Source organism: Lacerta agilis, chromosome 3 (genome assembly GCF_009819535.1).
Source record: "Lacerta agilis isolate rLacAgi1 chromosome 3, rLacAgi1.pri, whole genome shotgun sequence".
In the NCBI taxonomy this organism is placed as follows: domain Eukaryota; kingdom Metazoa; phylum Chordata; class Lepidosauria; order Squamata; family Lacertidae; genus Lacerta; species Lacerta agilis.
This window is the reverse complement of record NC_046314.1, coordinates 55,578,670-55,594,736: the sequence shown is the minus strand read 5'-3', so window position 1 is coordinate 55,594,736 and position 16,067 is coordinate 55,578,670. Positions and strand designations below refer to the sequence as shown.

At 44.4% G+C, this 16,067-nt stretch overlaps 1 protein-coding gene across 8 annotated transcripts in view; it reads right to left on the bottom strand.

Moving 5' to 3' along the window:
- LAMA2 (laminin subunit alpha 2) overlaps positions 1–16,067 on the bottom strand; it is a 362,452-nt gene that overhangs the window by 142,456 nt on the left and 203,929 nt on the right. For all 8 annotated transcript variants that reach the window (XM_033143752.1, XM_033143756.1, XM_033143755.1 and 5 more), the window contains exons 17-18: positions 9,848–9,975; positions 4,616–4,702 (exon numbers count right to left, since the gene is read on the bottom strand). In XM_033143752.1, the coding sequence (XP_032999643.1) occupies positions 4,616–4,702; positions 9,848–9,975 (215 nt within the window). The remainder of the gene's footprint in view (positions 1–4,615; positions 4,703–9,847; positions 9,976–16,067) is intronic.

The window sequence follows — 16,067 nt, the reverse complement described above, 5'->3', positions numbered from 1 at the left end:
CTTTAAATACAACAGTGCTGAATGGCTATAAGGAAAAGGAACAGAGGAAGAAAAATGCAGATATTAATATTATTGTCTGCAAGCATGACACGAAGGCTGGTAACATCAACCCCGCCATGTGGGAATCCCTTGCAGATGACTGCAGTGCCTGGAGACAGGCCATAAAGTCATGTATCCATAGTAGTGACCTGAAGAGAATTGACCGCTGGGAGGAGCGCAGAGAGAAGAAATGCCTTGGTGCATCCTTAGCTGCACAACTGGGTGCCTTCATCTGCCTCAGCTGCAACAAACATGTCTCTTCCTTATCGGTCTCTACAGCCACAGCAGGCGCTGTAACCTTCCAACAGCTTGACCTCACCCACAAAGGCACACTCCTCCATTGTCTCCCGAGACAGTTGGGTGCCAGCATTATTATTATTATTATTATTATTATTATTATTATTATTATTATTATTAATTATTATTATTATTGGAAAAAGCTTTTTTGAAAAGAATGACTTTCTTGTCCCTCTTAGATGTAGCTATAAACTAGAGTAATGTCCTCCATATCTAGCTGGCAGGCACATATATGACAGTCATAAAGCCTTTTTCTCCCTAGGGTACATCCATTCAAATTGCAGGATGGATGGAATCACAGAGCATCAGATTATGCTATTCAACTGGAACAACTTGTAGAATAGCAATATGAATGAGATATAATCATTAAGACTGTGTATACATACATGCCGATTTTTGAAACAACTGAACAGCAGTCATTTGTGTAGGAATTGGGAGGGGGGAGTTGTTAGCCCAAGGGTGTTCTTCATACCTAGTTTTTTGGGGGGGAGCCTGCAGCTTAACTAAAGCTACAGAACTATATCTGTACACTTCTCATAGTGGTTCATGAACCCTGAATTTATTAATTTTTTTAAATTAAGGAACATCAAGTCAAATGACAATTTTGACCCATTGCAAAGGCTGTTTTTGAACTCTTCGTCGTGAATATAGAAGCAATCAGATCATGTTGCTTCTAGTTTCCTTGTCACCCATCCCTCTCATTCCCCATTTTCTGCTGTCTCTCCCTTTGTAGGTTATTTCAGAATGCCCCCTTCTTACTCACTACCAAGGTAACATTATCAAAATGTCTTTCCGCTTCTCTCCCCCCCCTACCCAACTGCTGCCTGTTCCTTTCTGAATGAATCTCTAGCCTTAGTCCTTTCCTTTGAGGCTCTGAATTTGAGGGTCACTTTTCTTGCTGAACACGTGTTGGCCCACAAATGCCCAACTCATCTTCAGTCCTCAGATGTGCTTGTTGAGAGAGAGAAGATGATGAGATGGGAAATAAAGAGAGAGATAAGAATTGAATTTTGCCAAAGGCGGAGAGACAGAGAGCCTCAAAAGCAAGGATGAGGGCACAAAATTGAAAGCAACAAAGGGACAGTTGAGAGATTTAAAGAAAGGGATGATGCTATCTTAGCAAGTAGAAGCATTCTAAATGTATGGAAAAAGAGAAAGCAGAAGGAATGGAACAGCAAGGAAACTGACTGCTAGAACACTAGAGCAAAAATGAGTACAGAATGGTCAAGTGTGGTGTGTGTGTTTTTTAGCAATAGGGGCTGATGCAAAAAATGAAAAAATAACTTGGTAATGACCAACAGAAATGCAGCTCAGAACTCAATCTGCATATAAATAAATGGAACAATGTTCTTGATAACAACAACAATCCTATATAGTATTCTGAATTTGCTAGCATTATAAATACACAAAAGGAGATTTATTGCCAACTCTAGAAGTGAGAAATCATGGCTGGTTGCTGCAAGACAAAACTGAACATAGTACACGCCAGGGTAATTTTAAAGCAGTTAATTTAATAGCGACATGACTCAGAGCTGCGTCCCCAAGCTAAAAAAGAAAGATGGGATTCCATGCAAATTCCTTAAGTTATTACTCATTCACATATGATAGTATATAAAGACGGCTTTCTAAATGCTGGCATGTTGTTGTTGTTTTCATAACCAATGGCTTGGTGCATTATTGTGCAACTTGTGCCAATTAAAACAGACACACACTTATTCAAATTCCTTCCTTGTTGCTAATCCATGGACTACCCTCCACTCAAGAAACACTACTTGTTGCTTATGGGACTTGTCAGTGACCCCCTACATTGACAAACTGTCACAGAAGTACTCTTCGGCTGATTTGCTCTTGCATTCATTAACTCCACAGCCCTCTGGTTTGAGAGGAGGGTGATGACTTACCAGCAAGACAGGAAAAGATAGACAGAAATAGCACTCAGCAGCAACAGCCATAGTGATAAGCGGGTGAATGCCTAAGCCTTCTTTTGGCAGGTGCTTTTAGCCAAATATAACACCAAATGAATGTACAAAGAAAGTGTGGGCTTGGTATTTGTTCTGAGCCTTCTGCTTTGACTCTTAATGTTAATGAAGCATATGGCTAAATGGATGCATTTTCCAAGATCACTCTCAAAAGTCTTTAATTGAAAGGAACATTCTACATTTGGAACCTCCCCCACTCCTTTTACACATGCCATACATTCTCCCGAGGCTTTGCAAATTGCTGACTGCTTGCCATGTATACTTACTACATGAGCCGTATTCTTCTTTCCAAATGTCAGTTCTTCCACATTTTAAGGTTCAGAGGGTGAAAGAACCTGGGTTTTCTAACTAGAAATAATGAGCTGTAGACTTCCAGTACAATCCCCAGCCCCCACCTAATGACTGGGTTTTCTTTCATATTGGGGAATGTCTTTGGTGATGTCATTCAGGAATGGTAATATTGAATGTAGGTCAGAATGATGAACAGTTAGAGCACTTTGTAGGGTGTAGCCATATAACCCAATGAATTGGGCAGTAGCCAACATGTTAAACATTCCAGCTTCCATCACACCAAGGTAGTGGTGATCAATAATATAAACAGGATTTGTTGGGCCCAGCAAACTGTATGCGGATCGGGCCCTTTGTCCATTCTAATGTGTGTCTGGATAGAAAATCTCTTCAAAACTCCACATATGAGACCTTGAGCTCCCTCACTGGTGAAAAGCAAGATAATTATAGGCATAAGAAAAATAAGGAAAATTGGTATTGAAGAGGTGGCACTAAATTTGCATTGTTTTCATTATGTTCTCACTTCCTATAGTGACAGCAAGTACAAGGAACAGAAGTAGTATTGAGGTGCGGTGGCAACTTGTCTCAAAGTGGGCACATCTTGAAGACATTTTCAACCTGACAAAAAGAATCTGAAAAACTCACAGCTGCAATCTTTCTTTGGATGCCAACTGCTAAGTGTTGTTTGCTTCCAGTGATTACAGAATAAAGTGGCTTTTATCAGGGGTGACTCCAGAAAAAAACTAGTTTGGGAAAGTCAAAGGTAGGCAAAGACCATTATTAAGGGTGCAAGGTTTTATTCTGTGCTATATATATGACCTTAATATACTGGGAAGTATTTTGGGGAACACTACCAACCTCAGTGACATTTTGAGTTATCACTGCCTTTCATGGACTTTCAATTTACAGTCATTTTTTGGTTGTTGTTGTTGTGTCTCAAATCAAACTTTCCAGAATATCAAATTTTCCAGAACAACAGGGCAAAGCAAAGGGTTGCAGCTTAGTTGTGGAGCACATAGTTTGCATGAAGAAGATACCAGGTTCAACACCCAGTGTCTCCAGACACTTTATTGTAATCAATAAAGTTGTGGCCTAGTTCAACCCAAGACCAGTCTCCTGTGTTCATTCTTGTGGACCTCCCTTCACCTGATGCAGCCATTAAGTGCCTGTGCTGGCAAAACCTTCTGCCCCTATACCTTAAAGAGCCAATGCAAGTCACTGCAGACAAGAACAATCTGGAAGGATCAGTAGTCAGATTCAGCATAAGCCTGTTTCTTAGCTGAGGATATGCAACACAAGATACCGAATTTCATCAAACATGGGATTCTCTGAGGGAAAGACTGATCATATACCCAATTTCTACATTTGTCCACCTTAAATCACTTTGGAAACAGCGTGCCTGTATCACGTTGCAGGAGAACAAAAACAGCCCCTCTGAAATATTTTTAACACTGCAACTTTATTCATAGCCCAGTAATTTCACATGCTAAATAGCCAAATTCAGAGGGGAATTAGAAGCAGCGAAGTCTGAAAATATGAGTTTTAAAGTAGTTGAGACAAATAAATCTAGCTTCCGCCATTATATTGTTTGGCTCAGCGTTAGGAGATGAAATAGCATTTCACTGAAAAACTGATTAAATACACCCTCAATATTCGAGCCAAATTAGGAACACACAAAAATAACAACGGAAACTAACAGGTGCACAAAAATCCAGCAAAAAGAATCCCATCAAGTAATACTACTTCTATGGAAAATACTTTGTAGCTTAATGTTTATCTGAAGCATTAAATAAAAACGATTTTGCAGGCCTATTGAGCAGAGAACAAATCTGCTGGACAAATGTGGAAGAGACAATGAAAATTCTCATTTAAATAGGAATCTTATATGACATCACCACCCCACAATTCTGACTCTGGGTGCATATGGATGCTTGAATACATAGAGGCTTGGAAAAGAACCATGAAATGAAGTTCTGTTAGACAAAGACGATAAAATCCTATATGGCGCTTACCTCTCACAGCGTGAGCCAGCGTACCCAGGGGGGCATTCGTCACATATTAATCCACGACTCTGATCCAAATGACATGTTGGGCTAAAACTTTGTTGTTGATGAAGGGCCAGAAGAGGGACACAGAGGAAAGATAAAAAGACATTCATTAGCAGCATAGTTGCTGTCCTTCCTCAGAGAGCGCTGCTTTTACAGGGAAAGTCCTTCTGGTCTCACACATGGAGCTTAGGTTTGGCTCCAGCCGGTAGAGTTTGGAATGACTCTGCTATTTCTGCCGACACTGAATATAGCTCGAACGGGTGGCAGCATCCAAATGACATGTTGTTATGGGACTTTAGTCTATCAATGAGTCGCTACACCATTTAAAAGCAGGAATGTACAGCTGCTTGTCTGAGCCCTCCAGGGCCTGGCAATGCGCTCTATCCCAGACTTTGTTCCCAAGTTAAATCTCACTGCAGCTAACGGACAATTGACTGGAAAGCTCAGTAAACTCGGCTTACATGAATAGTGGAATAAAACTGCTGCATTAAAAACAGGGAAGGGGAAACCTTATGATGATGTTTCTCATGGTATGTCAAAGCTGTATTTAAGTCAAGATCAATGAATGGTGATGACTTACACGATATTCAGAATCAGGAGTGGCAACCTTTGTAGATATTTTTCATCCTTGATTCCTAACCTCCATGACTAAAGGTTCGGATCCTAATACAATTGAAAAGAGCCAGAGCTACATGGATTCTTTAAACTTGAGGAAGACCTGTAACCTCATGTATGTAGCTTTAATCATTGCAATAGCAATTATTTAGTCATTGCAATAGCGAATGACAATTTCCTATCATTCCACTTTCTCTTTCTTTCTTCTATTTCTTTTTACAGATACAATATAAATGATACAGTTAAGTTTCTCAGCAACCCAATCATTTGCATGCTTACAAATCCTCTGATAGTATTTTACTCTAGCTGTGTCCCTCTGCCTTCCAGCATTTTGTTTTCTGAGTTTCCCCTCTTTGAGTATTTGATTGACACAATGTAATGAGGTAATCTGCTGGCACACTGGAAGACACAGGCAGTTTGAAACAACAGGATATCTGTCACTCCACTATTTTAAAGAGATAAGTCCTCAATTCTTCTTCTTTTTATTTCGCTTAGAGGTTTGTGTGCACTACATAGCCATTCAATTTGCCAAACAACCCAGCAGTAGACTGGAGGCCTTAGGACAAAGCCTTGGCTTAATATGGGTAAAGTGGTGAAATAAATATAAACAAGCATTGATGACAGTCATTTCTTCATTTTGTGATGAAACTTTACAGTGTGTGTGTGTGTGTGTGTGTGTACACACACACACACACACACACACACACACACACACACACACACACACATATAGGATTCTGATTGTGTCCTATGGATTGTCAAGTAATCAAAACTATGCCACATTTTTTAAGGAAGTGGGGATCTGTGAAATTAGCAAAAGAGCTCAACAGCAGTCAATTCTCTGAATCTGATGGATTGATTCTGACACCTTCTCAGGCTGCACTTATATTTCATATACACCCTGGCTGAGGAAGGGGGTGGGGTAACACTTCCATTCAGCCTTTCATTCAGCCTGCTTACTAATAGGACATAGATACCACCAACTTACTTGTTTGAAATTATATTCAGTATAGGTTTAATTTTGTTCTTAAGGGGTGGGGTCAGGGCTGCCTGGGAGGGGGTCCCGGCCAACAAAATGGCTGGGGCAGGTTCCACAGGGTGGGATGCACTGGGACAACCGATCTCAGTGATCACGGGCAGGAGGAGGAGTTACGCTAAGACCAGACCATGTCATTGCCGAGGAGGCAGGTTTAGTCGTTGTCTGAGGACTATTCCTGCCTCCGGGTCTGGTCCTGACCGGACGGATACTGGATTCAGCAAGGGATACCCACATGACCTGAAGATGCTGCTGTGCAATGCCAGGTCAATGTTGAATAAAACCACTGCCATCCACGACTTGATTGTGGATGGTGGACTTGACCTGGCATGTGTAACAGAGACTTGGTTGGATGAAGTGGATGGGCCTGTCCTTGCCGCTGCTTGTCCACCAGGTTTCTCTTACGCACAGCAACCCAGGCCATCTGGGCGGGGAGGGGGGGTTGCAGTGATTTTTAGGAAGTCATTAGTTTGCACCAGGCGTCCTATTGGGAAGACCCAGTTCTCTGAGTGCATGTTCTGGAAGTTGGGCAATAGGGGCAGTACAGGATTCCTTTTGGTGTACCGACCTCCCCGCTGCACCAAGGATTCCCTGCCCGAGCTGCTTCAGGTCGTGGCGGATGTTCTCCTGGAGTCACCTAGTTTGGTCATCCTAGGGGATTTTAACATCCATGCCGACACGACCTTACAAGGGGCCGCTCGGGACTTCGTGGAAAGCATGGCCTCCATGGGGCTGTCCCTGAATAAGTCTGGTCCAACTCATAGCCGAGGACATGCCTTAGACCTGGTATTCACCTCTATGGATGTTGGTGATCTGACATTAAAAAAAAGTGAAACTAAAGAAGTGCCATGGTCAGATCACTTCCTGGTACAACTGGACTTCTCCGCAACCCTTCCCCTCTGCAGGGAGGTGGGACCAATTCGGATGGTCCGCCCCCGCCACTTAATGGATCCAAATGGTTTCCAGAGAGTGGTAGGGGATACTTTATCCCATGTTGATGGCCTTTCAGCCGATTCCCTGGTGGCCCGCTGGAATGTGGAGCTAACCAGGGCTATTGACTGTTTGGCTCCGAAGCGCCCTCTCCGGTTGCATGGAGCCCGGACAGCCCCGTGGTTTTCCCCGGAGCTGAGGGCGATGAAACAATCGTTGAGACGGCTAGAGCGCCGGTGGGAGAAAACCCATTCTGAATCCGACCGAACACAGGTTAGAGCTCAACGTCGAGCCTACCAAGTGGCGATAGCGACGGCGAAGAAGACTTTCTTCACCGCCTCTATTGCATCTGCGGAAAATAGCAGCAGGAGACTCTTTCAGGTGGTTCGGAATCTATCGGAGCCACCTTCGTCATCGGGGCCTGGTAGGGACCCCAAGTTCTCCTGCAATGCGTTTGCAAAGTTTTTTGCAGATAAAATCGCTCAGATTCGGAAAGAGATAGACTCCACCGTGGGAGCAGGGCCAGGGCGGGAGAGTGCCAGAGTCCTGTCTAGTCCAGTTGCGTGGGATCAATTTCAGTCTGTTACCTCCGAGGATGTGGACAGGCTGCTTGGACGAGTGAAACCAACCACCTGTCTCCTTGATCCTTGCCCATCCTGGCTTATAAAAGCTAGCCGGGAGGGGCTGGGCGATGGGCTGCGCGGGGTGGTGAATGCTTCCCTCTGTGAGGGAGCCTTCCCAGCCCCGCTGAAAGAGGCGGTCATTAAACCGCTTCTTAAAAAAACATCTTTAGACCCGGCCAATATGGCCAACTATCGCCCAGTCTCAAATCTACCATTCTTGGGCAAGGTGATTGAGAGGGTGGTTGCTGAACAACTCCAGGCACGCCTGGAAGAAGCGGACCATTTGGATCCCTTCCAATCGGGATTCAGGCCTCACCATGGGACTGAAACCGCCTTGGTCGCGCTGGTCGATGATCTCCGGCGGGCTAGGGACAAAGGTGAGAGCTGTTTCCTAGTTCTGCTGGATCTCTCAGCGGCCTTTGACACCATTGACCATAACATCCTTCTGGACCGACTAGAGTGCTTGGGAGCTGGAGGCACTGTTATACAGTGGTTCCGCTCCTTCCTCCTGGGCCGTGTTCAGAAAGTGGTGGTGGGGGATGAGTGTTCAGACCCCTGGGCTCTCACTTGTGGGGTGCCTCAGGGTTCTGTCCTCTCCCCCATGCTTTTTAATATCTATATGAAGCCGCTGGGAGAGATCATCAGGGGGTTTGGGCTGGGTGTTCATCAGTATGCGGATGATACCCAGCTCTACCTCTCTTTCAAATCAGAACCAGTGAAGGCCGTGAAGGTCCTGTGTGAGTGCCTGGAGGCGGTTGGAGGATGGATGGCGGCTAACAGATTGAGGTTGAATCCTGACAAGACAGAAGTACTGTTCTTGGGGGACAGGAGGAGGGCAGGTGTGGAGGATTCCCTGGTCCTGAATGGGGTAACTGTGCCCCTGAAGGACCAGGTGCGCAGCCTGGGAGTCATTTTGGACTCACAGCTGTCCATGGAAGCGCAGGTTAATTCTGTATCCAGGGCAGCTGTCTACCAGCTCCACCTGGTACGCAGGCTGAGACCCTACCTGCCCGCGGACTGTCTCACCAAAGTGGTGCATGCTCTGGTTATCTCCCGCTTGGACTACTGCAATGCGCTCTATGTGGGGCTGCCTTTGAAGGTGACCCGGAAACTGCAATTAATCCAAAATGCGGCAGCTAGACTGGTGACTGGGAGTGGCCGCCGAGACCACATAACACCGGTCCTGAGAGATCTGCATTGGCTCCCAGTACGTTTCCGAGCACAATTCAAAGTGTTGGTGCTGACCTTTAAAGCCCTAAACGGCCTCGGTCCTGTATACCTGAAGGAGCGTCTCCACCCCCATCATTCAGCCAGGACACTGAGATCCAGCGCCGAGGGCCTTCTGTCTGTTCCCTCACTGCGAGAAGCAAAACTACAGGGAACCAGGCAGAGGGCCTTCTCGGTAGTGGCGCCCGCCCTGTGGAACGCCCTCCCATCACAGGTCAGGGAAATAAACAACTACCTGACATTCAGAAAAAACCTGAAGGCAGCCCTTTTTAGGGAAGTTTTTAATGTTTGATATTGTTGTATTTGGTTTCTGTTGGAAGCCGCCCAGAGTGGCTGGGGAAATCCAGCCAGATGGGCGGGGTACAAATAATAAATATTATTATTATTATATTATTCAGTACTCAGTTGCAGGGGCATACTGTGGGGAGTGCCAGGGAGGCTGTAACCCCCCCGCCCTGCTTGCCACCAGAGGTCTCTGTTCCCCGAAGTCTGGTCTTGCCAACACACCCAGCCCCCTCATCAAGGGCCATGTCAGCTGGCTGGGCTCCCTCTTGCTGCGGATGGGGGGGCAGGCAGTGCAGCACAGCCCCATGAACCCTCTGTGCCCCATGCCTGTCCGGCAGTAGCAAGGGTTTGGCTGGCATGGCGGGTTTTGTTCCCCTTCCACATCCAGCCCCTGGTCCCGCCTGGTGTGTACATGTGTGCTTGCATGTACCCAGGGTTCCATTAAAGGACACAATGCCACTGCTCAGTGGGTATACTTACTTGTTTGAAGGTATACTCAGTGGGCAGGCACATAGCTGGCAGTCATCAGGTTTCCCTTTAGTAGCATCTCCAAAGAAACCAGGAAGACATCTATCACAATACAAGCTACCTGTGTTGTGCTTGCAGTTCTAAACAGTCAGGGGAAGGAACAAAACAATCTTTTCAGAATGTCATAGAACATAGTTGATAAAGTCACATAGGACAAAGGCAGCCAACATGGTGCCCTCCAGATGCTGTTGGCCTATAACTCCCACCAACCCTGCCTTCTGGCCTTACTGGTTGGGGCTGATGGGAGCTGGAATCCAACATCTGGAGGGAACCATATTGGCAACCTTGCAGTTGAGCATCTTCTCTCTCACACACAAACTCAGTTGGTAGAATGTGAGACTCTCAATCTCAAGGTTGTAGGTTTCAGCCCTACGTTGGGTGAAAGATCCCTGCATTGCAGGGGGGTTGGACCAGATGACCCTCACAGTCCCTTTCGACTCTATGTTATCCGGCAAACATCACGATTTTGAGCCAACTGTGTAGGCAGCCAGTGCTCCTTAGTGCTTCCTCTGCCTCCTGCAGGAGCAGCGAGCGACTCACAAGAGCAGTTGCAGCAGCCGTCACTATGTTTCTTTCAATTGTGCAAAGAGCCCCAGCTCAGCTCCGCTGCCTCTACAAAAGCAGGTGACGATTATGAAAGTAGCTGGGAAAGCAGCAGCCAGCCAGCAGCAGAAACTTATCAGCCCACATGCGATACTTCTTTCGATTTTGCAGCAAACCCCAGCTCAGCAGGCTAGTAGCCAGTGGGACAGGCCAGTAGGTGTGGTTTACAGGGATGCTGGTCTGAGGTGGCTCAGGGCTTCTTGCTGGGAGCTTCCTTTCCCCTTTGCCCCTTCCTTACCCCTGTGATAACATTTTATGAAACTGTTATCGTGCGGTAGACTTCATAACCAATTTCACTTCTTCACATGAAAATTCAAAAACGTTTTTGTGTGAATTCATCCTAATATACACACTTTGCATGCAATTTTGCCTACTGTACCCATTTTTGCAAAGGAATTTTCTGTAATGCATTTTTTATTTTCACAAATATGGGCATATTTCTGAGCACTTTCCTTTGCAATATGCATTTTTGCTTGGCTAGAGAACCATGCTGCAAAGTAGTCAGAAGTCAGAATTCTGAAGAACAACTATGCTTTGATTTGAATACTGTTTTAGTTTAGGTTATTCCGCCTTCAAATGCAAGCTGAATCAAATTTCTTCCCCATCCCTAGCTGGGGCTAGTGGGAGTTAGAATTCAAGAATATCTGGAAGGTCCCAGGTTCTGCACTCCTGGCATACAGAGCAAGATAAACACTCTCACAGATGTGAGGGAAAGCAATAATGTGAGCTGTCCTTCAAAAATTCATTTCTCCCTCCCTCCCCTGTCCTGCATTTCCTTGTTTGCACTTGCAGGTAATGGATTTTCATACAAACTCTGCCATGTCTTATTAACATGTATATGTGTATTTAAAAGCCCCCCCCCCAATACATTCAAGGTTCAGCTGTGCAATTCAAGTATAAAGTGAACCTCTGAAGAATTTTTATTATATGGTTTGCTTTCTGTGGCTTCATGTGAATAATTGTGTCCTAATGCTCTGATGCACAATTGTAACCATTTCTTGCTAAAACAGTTGCCTAAATAAACACACACAGACTTTGAAATAAGTTTTAAGACTCAAGGAATTTTATATTCATGAATAAAACTATACAGTACCTGAGTTGTTCCTTGGGATGTAACTTTTTTTTTATTTGCACACTTGCTCTACAACGATTTGACAAGTAGTAAACTTAATAGCTAGTATCCAATCCAAATAACTTTATGGATTGGATACTAGCTATTGGCCATGACAAATCTTAATAGCTCGTATTCTCTTGTTTAGATGCAATGAAAAGCTTTGATTCACTATTATGGGAATAAGATTAGACATGCATTTGACTTGTGCATTTTCCCATTGGGCTGTCTTAAGCAAATGCGGCGCCGGGGTGCAATGATCCACCTGCCCCCCCAGTTGCCCAGTCCCAGGCACGCAGGAGGGCAGAGCCGGCCAGCGGGCTCAGCATCTCACTGGCTTGGTCACCCCTGAACTTGCGGCGCAGAAGAGCCCACAGCAGAAGGGCCCGCCGCAGTGCTCTGACCAATGGGTGGGCTCTTCCCCGGTCTCAACTCTTGGGCCCCGGACTCTCGGCCTGGCGCCCCTGAGAGCCCAGCGCCCAGGTGCCCCGCACCCCTAGCACCTATGGGTAAGACAACCCTGCCCATTGTCCTCTCCTCCAGTGCAGATGTGAAGAGGAGATAGGAAGCTTTGGTTACCATTTGGTTTTGTCCTTTTTGTTTAGGCTTAACCATAATGTTTACTGAAACAAGCCTGCTTCAGGTCCACTATCTGCACTTGGCAGAAACAGTTGAGTACATTTTTGTTCCAACAGGCTCTTCCAAATGAGTGTTCATTTCTTAGGGGTTTAGTTTTGTTTTAAATGTATTGGTTATTATTATTATTATTATTATTATTATTATTATTATGTGTTTTTAAAAAGATCTTATGTGTAAATTGCTTTGAGATGGTGGTTTAGAAAATTATTACTAAAATACTAATACTAATACTAATACTACTAATACTAATAATAATAATAATAAAGAATAGTAGTAGCAATAGTAGTAGTAATTTGTCAACTAGCTTGCTTCAATAAGCCATAGTTAAGATTAACCACAGTTTAGGGTCCAAACATAATGCTAAACTGTGATTAATGAAAACAGGTGAAAGCTTCTGATCTGATCTCCTCCCTCTGGCTGGTCAGGTTGGAGGACCTAAGCTCATCTCCATAACAATAAACTAAAGTTTATCATGATGCCCCAACACAGCTGTTGGGCTAGTTTGCACATAATACTAAATGCCTCTTCGCCTGCCACACAGCCAGGAGGAGAACTTCAAACTGTGAGGTATGAAGCTGACTTGTTTAACTAACTATTGTTTGTACCAAGACAGGAATCTTGATTCACAAATAATACTAAGCCAAGTTTGAAGTTGAACTCCTTCTGTCAGCCATGTAGGACAAAGATTGGGACAGCGGGGTGGGGTGGGGTGGGGGGTGAGGGGAGTGTGCAAGCCTGATGCTTCACTCTAGTTCACCAAGACTCATCCCTGTAGTACTAAACCATGGCTTAGTGTTATAGGAGAACCAGCCCACTGTGTAATAATCAGCCAAGTACTTCCAAAGAATCTGGCTTTCCATAAATCAAATATGCAAAGTGAAGACAGGTAGGATTTTGATATCTGTTACAGGAGTGGTCAAACATGAAATGTCTATTAGCCACTTCACACATCATTACTTACAAACCTTAAAAAGCCTCTTAGCAGGGATTTATGTGAGAAGAGACATGTGTGGATGCGTTCTGTTAAAAGCTTGCACCATGATAATCCTCTGAATTAAAATTCAAATACTGGAAAGCTGCATTTCACAATATTGCTGGTGCACACATGCTTCATACTAACAAGTTACATTGCCAAGTATATGCAGTCACATTATTCTAGTAACATTAGAATATAGAAAGCATGTTGTACGGTGCCATGGTTCTCCTCAAGCTCCTCTCTTTTCCTTTCACAACAATTCCTGATTCTGTAAGTGATTTCTTATATAAGGGAACATAAACGCGATTGCTTCTGAAGTTTCAGGCCCAGTTCAGATGTCATCAGGGCTGATCAACGAACCACTCTTTAGTGTTGAGTTCACAAATTTGCCCTTCCTTCTCTGCCAATGCAACTCCCTCCACATACACTTTCCTAGTCCGCAGTAACTAAGCTTTACCAGAAATTAGGGGGTGTCACAACGATCCAGCGGTTTAATTTCCTATGCAGATTTTTTGCTGTTGATGCTGGTATTACCTCATATCTTCATTACATATGTTTCTATTTGACTTACTGTCTGGGGAGGGGTCTGTAGGGAGAATAATAAACAGTGGCTAGATGCACAGACTCTTGTGAAAGTTATATGAAGATGCTGAATGTTGATCAAAATACAGTACACACCCAACTGCAAATGACTGCCAGTGCTATAATCTGAAGAGTATTCAGATGCACATCCAAAAGTAGCACAACACACGTGTGCCAACTATTGCTACAACAGGTGCATCCATTAGTGCAACTATTTTAAGTAAAACAATAACAAAGAAGGCTAAAGGAATTGACATTGCTGAGGAAACCAAGGATATCTGAGATACTCTGCACTTCCCAAAGATAAAAGAGGGTGGGAAGGCAAAGCAGAAACCTCTGTGGAAATAAAGGGGAAGATGTCACATATCCATAACTGTAACTATGGTTACATTTATTCAAGTGTCACAATGAGTGAACTAACATGATCTCTAACTAGGAAAGTGGGTGAGAAGGAGCACACAAGGCTGACAGCAAAGAAGAGGAGTACACCATTCTGCCAGGTACTATCAGCTGCTAGACCATAGTGTGGCGAATGGAAAGCATGACATCTGAATTGGACCTCACTATTGTGGGTGTGATTATTTTGAACTCTCTAAAAAGTACAGGAGTGCCTTCCAATTTATCTCTGTTGCATAACCACTAAATACTTTAGCAAGGTTTTGTGAATCTCAACCCCATGGATTGCATCCAATTAAGTTATACTCAGAGTAGGTCCATTGAAATTAATGGGTTTAAGTTACTCATGGTCATTAATTTCAATGGATCTGATTGAGTATGACTAACTTTGGATACAACGATGCGGGTGGCACTGTGGTCTAAACCACAGAGCCTAGGGCGTGCTGATCAGAAGGTCGGCGGTTCGAATCCCCACAACAGGGTGAGCTCCCGTTGTTTGGTCCCAGCTCCTGCCCACCTAGCAGTTTGAAAGCACGTCAAAGTGCAAGTAGATAAATAGGTACTGCACTGGTGGGAAGGTAAAAGGCATTTCCGTGTGCTGCTCTGGTTCGCCAGAAGTGGCTTAGTCTTGCTGGCCACATGACCCAGAAGCTGTCTGCAGACAAACGCCGGCTCCCTAGGCCTTTAGAGCGAGATGAGTGTGCAACCCCAGAGTCGTCCACGACTAGACCTAACGGTCAGGGGTACCTTTACCTTTAACTTTGGATACAAACCTATGGACACACAATGTGTCTACAACATGATAAAATAGAATTTCTCTTTGTTTACAACTTGAGCTATTTATCATCTGTGTAACATCACAGTGGACATGTGAATGTAATAGGCACCGCCTTCCATGGGTGTGTAAGCGATTATTCCCCCCCCCCCAATCAGACGTAGGATAAAGTCATTGAACTGAGCTCTTATTATAAGTCAAAGAAACACATTTCAATTTCTTTTCAAGTAAATTTCAAAGCTAAGGAAGAGTCAAAAGAAGTAACATATTCGTAAATTAGCTGCCTAAATTGTCTGTTGTATTACTGGGGGCAAAAAAAATATACCATGAATAGTAATGAGAAGGCCAAAAGGCTCAGTACATCTCAATAGGGGGGAAGGAAACCCTTTGATGTGAAACATGCCTCTTCTTTCAGCACTCAAACTTCCCTCTTTCTCTCTCTCTCTTTCTCTCTCTCTCTCTCTCTCTCTCTCTCCCTCTCCCTCTCCCCCCCTCTCTCTCACTTCAAAAGGCTTGCGATCCAAATTGAATTGCAGAGTTTAACAGCCTGCTTGGGTATCAACCAATCCTACTTCACTTACAGTCAAAACAAAATCCCCAAACAGATTTTGAAGACTTTGTTTCTGTGCACTTTGTCTCTACAGAATGATATAGGACAAGCTTAGCTGCTGCAGTGAAGAGCAGAGACAGGACAGGATAAAGGTAGAGAGATTAGGAGATGCTACATGTTATTGTTTCCAGGGATGTATTTTTGCCCTAGACTTCTCAGTAATGTTGTATATCTGCCAGCTAACATTACAGATAACCAGTACTAGAGCTGCAACTTTCTCTAAGATTAAATTCTTCTAAACATTTCTGCCTGCTCCTTGGCAGTAAATCGGGTCCTCCCTTAACAGAGGGCACGTATTGCGGTGAGACCTGGCAACCAAACCCCTGTGTTGTGGGTGGGAGTGATTGACAGCCACAACACCCAATTAGTAGGTCCCTTGATGCAGGGGGTTGAATCTAATGGGACACAAGCTAAACGGATCGAGGGACCTACAAATACCCATGCACGTGACCCTGAGCTTCCTCTTTTGGCGTGTGCATC